This window comes from Haliotis rufescens, unplaced genomic scaffold (genome assembly GCF_023055435.1).
Source record: "Haliotis rufescens isolate VD_foot unplaced genomic scaffold, xgHalRufe1.0.p SCAF_6, whole genome shotgun sequence".
NCBI lineage: Eukaryota > Metazoa > Mollusca > Gastropoda > Lepetellida > Haliotidae > Haliotis > Haliotis rufescens.
The window spans coordinates 20,564,329-20,576,903 of NW_025964334.1; the positions used below are offsets into that span (position 1 = coordinate 20,564,329).

The following is a 12,575-nucleotide window of genomic DNA, read 5'->3' on the forward strand; positions in this document are numbered from 1 at the left end:
AAGAATGAAATGTGCCTTTTGACTGTTAGGTAGCTTCACCGAAATCATTTTGGCATTCATAAAAATACATTTGCAGTCCAATCACCTGTTTTCCTTCAAGTTTTCTTTTAAAAAAATTAGATTTACAAAACAAAAATAATGTTACCGTACGAGTGTGGCCTTGACTTTTAGCATGGCTTTAAGAATGTACTTTAAGAAAAAGGCAATAGCTTATAACGAAACCTTGCAATCGCCTACCTGTGTGTGACATCTGTTGTTCCACTGGTGGCCATGACATAATGTTGGTATAACACGTTTATTCTCCGTGATCTAGGGGAAAGAGTGTCGGCCTAGAGAACGGACGGTCGGTAGTTCGATCCCCGGCCGCGTCACTGTAAAAGACGTTGGAAGGTGGTACACCCACCCACCCACCCACACACACACCCACACACACACACACACACACACACACACACACACACACACACACACACACACACATACATCACACACATACATCACACACACATCACACACACACATCACACACACACACACACTCTTCCACCTACACTCACTCACACACACACACACACACACACACACACACTGCATACACACACCCATCCACCAAGAAAACGAGTTACGACCACACCTATAATGCGAGGCAACATTGCAATTCATTTAAGCTTGTTCGCTGCAGTACTGCATCTGTCGATCTCCTGATGTCAAGTGTGTGCTATTTTTAGATTCAATCATATTCCCCCAGTCATACAGCGCTGTGTCCCGCGCTGATGTCAACGCGCTTGGAAAAAGTGACTGTGACGCTTGTCTGCGGGAGGTGTGCCTTCTCTTCGAGGTTCATAACAGTGTAAGCATTTTCAAACAACACTGTCTGTAATCAGCAACGTCAAAACTTGGCAGTTAACGTTCATTACATGCATGCGGTCTCCCATGTCGCCACTCGTAATGGATGACTTCCGGCCGTGCCGTAAGGCAATAACACTGAATGTAATTGTATTAGTGCCAGTATTTCAAAACACTAGTCAGTCTCAAAGCACTAGTATGGTGCTAAAATGTAGTATGATCAAACATGAGAAGCTATGACAAATAGACCCCTGGGTCAATATTCCCTATTGTGAGTCCTCGGTAATGATTCCCCTGGCTTTCGCTTTCACTGGGGAATCCCCTTATTTCACCGCTGTATGCATTCGTGACCAGCTCGTGTTATTCCCGGTTACGGAAAGGGGCGAGTGGTGACGAAAGCGCTGTATGCATTCGTTTCTGCTCGCCTCTTTCCGTAACAGTATGAGCACCACGCCACAGGTGATTATGCTAGAAAAATACTTATGTAGGTAACCTCCCATTATTCATACGTCCAATTTGTCATACACCTTAAAACAACAAAGGTCAGGGCTGAATGCACTGATTGGTCTACCCTATTTTACCTAATTATTAGGATGGAGTGATCCATTCGAAAAGTGATCAATATGAGTGAACTTATTTACAAGGAATAAAAGATAATGTAGAAAAATAAAGATATAAATATATACAAATCCTTTATTAACACTGGTAGAAACATTAACAATGTATATCAATCTTTTTTAAGCACTATTTCAATAGCACTGTATGTCTAAGTTGTCTTTGTTTAGCACTATATCGATAGCACTGTATGTCTAAATTGTCTTTGTTTAGCACAATAGCAATAGCACTGTATGTCTAAATTGTCTTTGTTTAGTACAATATCGATAGCACTGTATGTTTGAATTGTCTCTGTCTTACTCCAATCCTGCATAGAAGCCTGCAGCACCCAGGAACTGGAGTGGGGTCTTGAGTCCCTGGTGAAGCTGATCTTTTAATCTCCTTAGACGGTTTTCAGACTCTCTGTATAGAATCTCTTGCGGTTGGGTGGGGCTGCGCCGAAATCCATCTTGGCCATCTTCGCGCGGTCAGCCCTCTTGTTGTGTTGTGTTGAGATCGCTAGAATTGTATTGTCTTCCCCGTCGCTGAATAGAAGGTAGGGCTGGCCGTCCATGGTCTTTGTCCAATCCTCAGTCAGATTCAGATTCGCACGGGTGGCACAGTCGTCTAAGGCGTCCCATGGGCACGCCAGAAACCTATGATTGTGCGTTCGAATCCCGGTTTGCCCCGATTATGTTTCTAGTTTTGTCAGCACCATACCAGTGCTCATGGGTTTCACCAAAATTGTAAACGTCTGTGACATGCATCACCTCGGGCTTTCATCCCACATCAATCGCTCACTATCTTATTAGGATGAAGACTTACCAGTGTGATGCCTTTTCATTTGACCTTCAGGTGTGACCTCCAACATGGCGTCGGCAGACTCGACTACAGACGTTGATGAAGACTCTACTGCCCCACCACATGGTAAGGAGTATGACGCCTTCATTTGCTTCAACATCGCTGATAAGAAGTTTGTTGATGATTTACTGAAGCATCTGGAGTCTCCTGAAATCGGACTAAAATGTGTGGACCACAGGAGGGACTTTCGCGGTGGCCAAACTATAGTGGGAAATGTTGATGAATTTATTGAGAAGGCCTTGAAACACGTGCTCATCATGTCACCCAACTTTGTAGAGAGTGAATGGTGCAAGTGGGAGACTGAGGTGATGGTGACGATGTCGGTGGAACAAAAGAGAGATAGCATTATTCCTGTACTACTCACACCCTGCAAGATCCCCCATTCACTGAATACACTGACCTACATTGACGTCCGTCCTACAGAAGGTTCTCGGTACAGATGGAGGGAGAGGCTCGTGAATTCCATCAAAAGAACAGGTAAATAAAAGCAACAGATCCATTTCATAATCGTATTATAAACAAATCTCTGCTTGAAGTCCATTGTATGATTCCGATTAGGTCATAACCATGGGAAAAGTATTTTTGAAAAGCAAAGGCACAGAAACGAACATGTGTGTGTGTTACATTATTTATAAAAGCTTCTAGTTTCAGATGAAGAAAAGTATTATAAATCTTGTCATCACTTATGATGAGTAGGTCTTTATGAATCACTGCCATATAGTGATGATACTAGGTGTTCGCGAAAAGGTGAGCGTATCCTGACCCACTGGTGGCTCCCCTCACTAACACATGCAAAGTGACGTGTTCACTTGAAAAATCATGGGAATATATGGTTCAGATCAAAATAGGGAATTGCATCGGACATTTGTTTTTGTCATTTATGTTTCAAATGCAACTTAAATGTCAAACTTTATTGGTTTTCAACAAAATGAATTGAACTTTCTTATAATTATTTCTAATCTGCCTTGAAAGGCATATACTTAATGTTTTAATGAGTGAGTGAGTAAGTTTGGTTTTACGCCGCTTTTAGCAATATTCCAGCAATACCACGGCGGGGCAATGTTTAATGAACAGCATGTATGTATACATTTATCTTTCCACATACCACTGAAGATAATTTAGCGGAACACACTGATAAAGTGAAGTGTTTCTGGTTATGAGTGAGAATGGGACTTACATATTTTTTCACCTAAGACTAATGCCGGTGCATGGTCAGGAATTAATGAAACTGTGAGAAAACGAAATACTTCAATATTGGTAGAGCGGAATACATATTTTTAATCCCTGCTTACACAAATAAACACTATTATTGTTTCAGATTTGAAAGGCAGCAAACACAAGGTAAGTCTATACTCAAACATATGTCCACACGAAACCAGTTTTTCTACATACTTAATAGGAAATGATGATTAATAATCAATTTGTGATGACCTTCTGAAAATTGTTTAACTAACTACCTCAACCATTACAGAACCGTGACATGGAAGGGGTTGTACAAAGGGCAGGAGACAAGAAAGACGTCTTCAAGACATGTGTCCAAAAGTATAAGCAAGATAAAGGAAAATTTGAGCTAGAGAAAAGGGCCCTTGAAAGCAGTGTCCGGATTGCATTTGATGCTGTCTCTAAACAGATATCAGCTACATTAGAACGTCAGAAAGAGGAGAAGATGGATGAGATTCAGAGACTAATGGATACACGTCAGACGCCTCTCGTCCAAAAGATGAAGGCTGCAGAAGACATATTGAAGTTGATGGAGAAAGATTTAAAAGATGACGTTCACGGTATCAAAAAACTTGCGGATCTTCTGGATGAGTATGAGAATCACGAACAGAAACTAAAACAACGGTCCTTCCTCGAGTTTGTGAAGTCTGACAGCCTGGTGCAGATTTTGACAGACCAGATGTCTAAGTTTGACGTGGGACATCTGAGAGGGATGGACATCCCACAGCTCAGATCACAGCAGGACAGGGACAACTTTCTCAAAGGTTTGATATCAGATTTCTGTAACTGACGCTAAAGGTTGAGTGAGGTATGCCTGGTAGTTTAAGATAGAATGATCCATGGAGAGTATTCCCATACGGAGGCGGGATGTAACATGTTCACAACTTTGTTTGTTACAGAAATACGCCCTTCCTTGGACATACTGCCTGAAACAACAGATCCCACTCCATGGAATGTCATTCGATGTAAGTACAAGCATGACTACGTGTCTGATAACGGTTCCACAGTCTTGTATTGGTGCTTGCTGCTACGTGGGAAAACAACTGGCTTCAGCTGAAGGTGATTCTACAGTCGGCCGATGGCATTGGATAACATTGCAACGTCACAACGTTACAACGTCAACTGTCACGTCATAAATAAACATCGCCACGTCTAAGGACTGCCGCTATTTAACGCCTAGTCAATGTCACTTTTAACAAAAGAAAGAAACCTATTTATTACCTCATGCAAGTACAATATTGAGGCACTACTTCCACATTCGTTTTGTACATGTTCGTGGAATTATTAGGCCGCACAGGTTTAAGTTGAATAATGAATTTTGATCCTGGATGCTGACGATCAAACATGTCCCTTCTCTACAACAGGCGTACATTGCCATACGCTTATGAAAGTATACGTGCGAGAATTGTGGCCGCACGACACTGGTTCTACCTCTTCCTTTAAAGTAACGCAGAGATTTTTATTGGTAAAATTCCTTTGTGTGTCTGTGTGGTGATGTTAATTGTATGAACAAACAGACTCTTACAATTTGAGTCAGTAATGTGTGCTCAATAATGGTCAGAAACCAAATTCCTCATTAAAACCCTCGGTGAACGAAACACCTAAATTAAAAAATGTCAAACTGAAAGCAGTAATGGCGAGGGAGTATATGCACTAATATCGTTGTTTGCACATTCAGGCCGTGACATCAAGTATGATGAGAAGACGGTGCATGGACGTCGCAGTATCCTGCCTGACGGAAGCCTGTTAAACCGCGAACCGCCGGAACCTCTCGCCAACCCCGACGGGAGACTCAAGAATTTTTTGGGAGCTGTAGGAACGACGACATTGACGGCAGGTGTTGTATACTACTGGGAGAATAAACTGGACGTCGATCTGGAGAAGGAATTGAGCAAAAGGAACTTTGTGTTTACCGTTGCTCTGTCCACAAATGGCGTGTTTGATGAAAGTCAGGTTGGAGATCAACTTCCTACAGCCATGAGTATAGCTGCACGTGCATGTGCAGACCATGAGGCAGTGTGTCTGTATGTAACTAAGTACACATCTATGGTATATCACAAAGTCCTCACAAAGAACCGATGTGGGAAGTGGCCGGCCATTGCACTAGGTTTCCTCCTTGACACCGTCAGACAGAGGCTGACCGTTTATGACGTCACAAAGAATGAGGAGATAACCAGTGTGGAAGAGATCGGGGACGTGGAAGAGTTCACTCCTCAGTTCGCTGTGTATGGTGGCCATGTTGGATCAGTGAAACTGTCATTGATCACTGGCGAGGATACGAAAATATCCCCTGAGATATTGCAGAACATTAGGAAAAGTATTGAGTAAAAAGATTAACGTTTTGAAATTTTATTGAAATTGTCTGAACGAATTGTATCAGTTATGCCTCTGTTTGAAAAAAAACATTTGAAGAATAGGTGTTGTAAAAATTTACAATTGTAGACGTGCTTTGATTACAATGAAAACAATTCAATGCTGATACACAAAAAATAAATATGACATAGATGCCAGTGGTAAATTGGATAATTCCTCCCTCGGACAGAACCTGGGCGAAATATAAACTTGAAGTTGCTGTTGTTTTTCTGTATATGAATTATTGTTTACCCATATATTGTGACGCTGTGCTAATTAGCGTCATTTATCTTCCATTTTTCGAAGTCAATAGTATATGTATTTGTACAGTTTGAAAGAGAAACAATTCAATGTATATGAATTATTGTTTACCCATATATTGTGACGCTGTGCTAATTAGCGTCATTTCTCTTCCAATTTTCTAAGTCAATATTATATGTATTTGTACAGTTTGAAAGAGAATTGTATTCTCTACCTTCATATGTATTTGCTTTTATTGTCACTTTTCAACTTTTTGTGTAATTCATGATTTTGTGTCACTGAACACATATTTTGCCCATGTGTATTCGCTGTTTATTGTCCCTACCAATTTCATTTGAATATTTATTGTTGTATATTTTATATCAGTGTATAGAACTTTTTATGACCTATACGCTCATAGTACATATGTGTATATACGCATAATATAATTTTAGTTATATTACAAGAGACCGTGTTCTAGAAACACACTCTCATTAACAAGACAGGGTTGTTTAGCTTTAGCCAACGTGAATAGGCTTATCTCCCACTGGTTAATTAATTAATTAAGTGGCCATATCAGTGATGGTCAATTAGGGGCTCTTTCCTTTAAAGGCCGACTCAAATCTTAAATAAATCAGTAGCGTCTCGGCGGACTAAGGTTACGCTGCTGGCTGTTCACTGCTGTCTTACTGCTGGACCGACCGAGGACTCTTTGACGGGATTTGATGAGATCCCTCGAACTTTCTCTGAACTGTAAATGTTTGGATAACTTTGTCATACCCACATTTGCTTATCTTACCCCTTATTATACCCTTTTTGTAAGTTCGTAGACTATTCTGCTTGCTCTTACATTTTATTATAGGGTTATTTGTACTTGTAGGTTCATAGAACTAGCTATTTGTATCTTACAGTACTTTGGGAAGATATTTTTGGGTAAAATCCTTATTTATGCTTAAAGCGTTGTAGTTCTTTTAAATCCACCTATTATCCCTTAGAGGTAATTATCCCCTGTCCTTTTGAATTCCCCGCTAATTGGTCCAATTGAGAGCTTATGTTAATTGGTCACAGCTCATTGTCACAAGGTGTGAATTCCTGTCAACAACAACAACAACAACAAACGTTTATTTCGCTTCAAGGTCATAGCTATGACATATTGAAGGTACAAATGGAGATTTATGGTGACACGAGGCAGGAGACGGACGTGCGTCAACTATACGTTTAACTGCAACAGACTCATAAATTTAATTAAACATCTTGAGGATTTCTTTTACAAACTGTGCTAGTTTTCTTTGTTCTAATACACTTTCAGTATTTAGTAGCATATCAAGTGTAATCGTACTAGGTTTTGTAAAGTACTTCTTTTGAATGTATTGCTTACGCAAGTTATGCAGAAAAGGACAAATTAGTAGATAGTGATATTCGTCAGCTAAGTCATGTTTATTACAGTGACTACAAATTCTGTCTCCTCGTGGTATATTTTCCCATCGCCCCTTTTCTATTGGTAATCTATGGTTTGTGGATCTTATTTTAGTAATCGGAATACTGAGTCTTAAGGGTAGCGACAGCAGATAATTTTCTAACTGGATTTTATGTTTAAATATTCGGTAAAATACTGCCTTGGGAGAGTTGTTTATCCAACTTGTCCAGGTCTTGCTGAACTGATCAAAGATACGTTGTTTAATAACACATTTTAATACGTTTATATTTGGCATGAATTGTTGGGTCCATATAAAACTAAGGCCTAATCCATCAAATAGTCCTTTAACATATTCGAGCCAGCTGTATTTATGGTTACCAGAGTCTGCAAATAATATATTATACATAACAGTACACAATTTCGTTGGTTTATTATAAATTATCTTAGACCAGTAAGTCAAAATTATTTGTTTAATTAAATCCGTTATAGGGGTTCTTCAAAGCTCTCCATATAAAAAATAGTGGGGTGTGCTTTTTTTTACCCTTAGTATATATTTTAAGAAGTCCGTGTGAACCTTTTCTATCATATCTAGTTTACCAAATCCCCAAATTTCGGAAGCATATGTTAATTTAGGCACGATTGTTTGATCAAATAATAATAGCTGGCAGTCTATTGGTAAGTCAAGGTTACGTATTCTAATATATAGTAAATGCATAGCTTTTCTAGCTTGAGCCACTAACGACATCTTGGCTGCTAGGAAGTTTCCAGTTCGTTTAAAAACCAGCCCCAAGTACTTATATTGATCTACTACTTCAACAACATTATCGCCTATCTTAAACACATCATTGTTTTTTCTTGATCCAAATACAACCACCTTAGTTTTATCAATATTAATATTCAACTTCCACTGTTTACAATATTCATAAAAAACATTCATGTTATTTTGAAGGTCATAGGCGTTATCTGCAAGTATAATAGTATCATCTGCATATAGCAAAACAATAATGTTTTTACAGATTCTGTCTACTTCAACTTCCGATATAACATCAATACCTTTACATATTTTCTGTTGTAGATATTCTTCAAGGTCATTTAAGTACAGGGCAAAGAGAATTGGCGATAGATTTTCCCCCTGTCTAACTCCGATATCACTAGAGAAAAACGATGAATTTTCACCATTAGCAACAATACACGACTTTATGCCTTGATACATGTTGAATATGATCTGGAAGCATTTACCTTGTACATTTGTTTTTATTAATTTTTGCCAGAGTCCAAAGCGCCAAACGTTATCGAAGGCCTTAGAGAAATCTATAAATGTACAATATAGTTTCTTTTTGTGTGCCTTAAGGTATTCAATGAGGGAGTGCAATACGAACATGTTATCAACAGTAGAATATCCGTGTCGAAATCCTCCTTGTGATTCTGATAACAAATTATTATTTTCTAGATAATTATTAATTCTTTCACTTAAAATAGAGGTAAACAATTTACCGATGCAGCTTAAAAGAGTAATAGGTCGGTAAGAGTTCGGATCTTTACGATCACCTTTTTTATAAATAGGTTTGATCAATCCGAGGAGCCATTCTTCTGGTACTATGCCTGTATCAAATATAATATTAAATAATTTATGATACACTAGGATAAACAAATCAATAGTATATTTCAAATATTCATTTAGGATTTCATCTCTTCCAGGCGATTTATTTGTCTTAAGATTCGAAACTGCCTTCGTAATTTCTGCTATTGTTTTTTCCTGGTTAAGGATATGGTCATCGTTTCCGTCAACTTGCAGTTCTATATCAGAGTCCATTTCTGGAGATGTATTAATGTCAGACGTAGACGTTGGCATATCTACTGTCTTGTCTAGCGTGAGATTGGTTAGCACAGCCTATTTAGTTGTGAGTTTGTCAATTAGCTCCATACTCATAGGTGTTTATCTATCAGGTCCTACATACCTGTTGTTGTAACCCCTACTTGAGTCAGTATCTTTGTTGTTATTGTTATCTCATAGTTAATTAGATTGATTGCCTATATAAATAAACTGTGAGTTTTAGATTACAAGCCACTTGTTTGTATTATTTTTTCTATCCTGACAACTGCTATTCACTGCCTGACATGCGGGTCTAAGTCGATTCCCCATGGCAGACTAGTGAGGCGATTTTGGTCACCGTATTAATATCTCACTTCTAACAGTTCATTATTTTCATGTGTTATGCATCCTCAGAAAACCTGTTTTTACTATAAGAATGCAATTTCTTTTCACTCTGTTTACTCGGAACATATGTGTAAATATACTAGTACATTACTATTTAATCCCTATCGAAAATGCAGAATGTTTTTTTTTGCGTTTCCTGAAAACATAGTTTCTGTTCCTTCGTGAATAATCTGTAAATAGTCCATCCCAAGAGTATGTGATTGATTACTGTTGAGGCTCGGGAAATATCCCCTTACATGGTTCAACACATTGGAAGGCACAATGATTGGGTGAGTGAGTGAGTGAGTGAGTTGAGTTTAACGCCGCTTTCACATGTATTCCAGTTATATCAGGGCGTGTCAGCTTAATGTGGGAGGAAAACCCCAAGTGATGCAGGTCTCAGACGTTTACCACTTCGGTGAAACCTACGAGCACGGGTATGGTGCTGACGAATCTAGAAACATAATAGGGGCGAACCGAGATTCGAACCCACAATCATATGTGTATGGCGTGCCAAGGGACTCAACTCTGCACAGCGAATCGCGGCGCCTTAGACGACTGGGCCACCCGTGCCCCCAGTTTCTTCAAATGATTTCAAATGCAGGCTGTGCGTCGGCCTTCAAATCGCTCATGGTTATAACATTTCAGTCAGTGTATATGCAAAGGATGCACAGCATATCGATATAAAGGTTTTACCTTCAACGTAAATAAAAGCAACAAAATCATTTCCATAAGCAGAGCAATAAAAAATATCCAGGGACATGCAGACCGTGCTTGCGCTGTTCCTTTCCACGGTTTGTCCCCCTACGTGTCATGTACACATTTCTATACAAAATTACATGAAAGTTTCTTAAAGAACTTCATCCGTCATGGGTCTTAAATTAAACAAAATTCAGATTTTGTTGGGTACAGGGTATTCATGGTCAAGTACCGTATTGATGTTTCATACACTTTTCTGGATTTCGAGTTATTTTGCAATTCATCGTTCTCATTTGGAGTCAAACGGACTGTAGTTATATGTTGAAATACGCTTTGTATCTGTTTGTTACTCTGGTATAGTTATGCTTCCTAGAGTAATGCTTTACTAACGTACATTGCATTGTTTAGTCTGTTGAGTAAAGGGGCCACCAGTCGATTATATAAATTAGAAATTGACATAGTTTTAACAACATGGAGCTAAACATGGATGAAATGAATACATTTACTTTTGCTTTAACTCTATATCTACATATATCATTATGTTGTACGTTTTGACGTCAGCGTGTGTGCATGGTTCACTGCAAAAAGTGTGTGCATCCCACTTTATGTGACAAGAACAAATAGGTCATTCCCAAACAAAACCCAGGACGCTTCAATGTGAATGTCACACACACGCACACGCACACGCACACGCACACACACACACACACACACGGATTGGTCGCTTGAGACGCACGCACGCACGCACGCACGCACGCACGCACGCACGCACACACACATAAGCGTTTTCCATAGTATGGGAACCCTGAGATCGCGTACATCTCTTAGAGGTATTCTTGTACTAAAATAGTTCCATGAGAAAGGCAAACATATTTGGGACGATATTCTTACTTATCATGCTATGATGTTAACAAGGACAAGCCTACAGCATCTCTCTTTTATAATTTCAAGATTCAAAGTGTACTGGAGGTTATTTGACTTCATGGTCTTTCTGAAGATGTCTTATCTTTAATTTCAAACTGGAATGACGCCTTACACCCTTGTATAGGTCATGGTGACATGTCTTGTAATGTCATTCCTCATCATACAGACTATGTAATATGTATATGCTCAAGATTTGGGTGTTGCTAAACTTTTGTTACTGAGTATACTTTCAAATTAGGTCAAGTTATGTCCCTTCTATGTCCCTTCTATTGACCAATCAAATTCCATCTCGCATATCACTTGCATTTGCTTCAGACCCGTTTTATTACAATATATATCTTGATTATCGATCTGATCGACTTCACTGGGCGCCGCCATTTTGTATGATTTGTTTGTTTGTTGTTTATTGCTGAGTGCGGCGTTAAACAACAAAAATCGAAGCCCTACTTTGCATGCTTTGGGAGCTAGCATTTTCTAAAACTGTAAATATGGTGTTTTGCGACTCCGAGCGAAAATTCCTGTTGAAATTTGTACCGCTGACTTACCTAATTTCTTGTTTATAATCAAAACACGCTAAATTGGTGGCGTCGATCAGCCCGCCCATCGTCACTTTTTTCATATAAGAATTTTTACATTCTTTACATAAACCTAATGGTATATTGAGTTTATCTACATTTGTTCCTCTCAGTCGATGGCACTGGTGGCTCAGTCGTCTGAGGTGCCGCAACTCGCCGTGTAATGTGGCATCCCTTTGGCACGCCACAAACGTATGATTTTGGCTTCGCATCACGGTTCGTCCCTATTTTGTTTCTAGGTTTTTCAGCATCACACCCGTGCTCCTGGATTTCACCAAAGTGGTAATCGTCGGAGACCTGCATCACTCCGGGTATTCCTTTGACCATAAGCTGACATGCCTTGATATAACTGGAATACTGTTCAAAGCGGCGTGAAACCCTACTTACTCCCTGGGCCCTCTGTCGTGTTCCGTTCGCCATTGACGACCTGAGCTTTGTTTGTTTGTTTTTTAACGCCGCAGTCAGCAAAATTCGAGCTATATGTCAGCGGTCTGTAAATAATCGAGTCTGGGCCAGACAATCCAGTGATTGATAACATGAGCATCGATCTTCGCAATTGGGATCGATGACATACATCAACCAAGTCAGCGAGCCTGACCACCCGATCCCGTTAGTCGCCTTTTACGGCAAGCATGGGTTGCTGAAGACC

The 12,575-nt window shown here is 39.5% G+C and overlaps 1 protein-coding gene across 1 annotated transcript; it reads left to right on the plus strand.

Annotated features, from left to right (window-relative positions):
* The first annotated feature begins 736 nt into the window (after window positions 1-736).
* Window positions 737-7,451, plus strand: LOC124151334. Its single transcript, XM_046523741.2, has 6 exons — window positions 737-850; window positions 2,296-2,778; window positions 3,620-3,642; window positions 3,773-4,286; window positions 4,422-4,487; window positions 5,201-7,451. Exons 2-6 carry the CDS (start codon window positions 2,310-2,312, stop codon window positions 5,848-5,850), a joined length of 1,722 nt encoding a protein of 573 aa, XP_046379697.2. The 5' UTR covers window positions 737-850; window positions 2,296-2,309; the 3' UTR covers window positions 5,851-7,451.
* The last annotated feature ends 5,124 nt before the right edge of the window (window positions 7,452-12,575 follow it).

What these genes read in the sequence shown, in the direction of transcription:
- LOC124151334 (XM_046523741.2), top strand. Translation starts at nt 2,310, where the DNA reads ATGGCGTCGGCAGACTCGACTACAGACGTTGATGAAGACTCTACTGCC. An exon ending in TGAAAGGCAGCAAACACAAG is followed by an intron (nt 3,643 to 3,772) that starts GTAAGTCTATAC and finishes CAACCATTACAG; the next exon opens with AACCGTGACATGGAAGGGGT. An exon ending in CAGGGACAACTTTCTCAAAG is followed by an intron (nt 4,287 to 4,421) that starts GTTTGATATCAG and finishes TGTTTGTTACAG; the next exon opens with AAATACGCCCTTCCTTGGAC.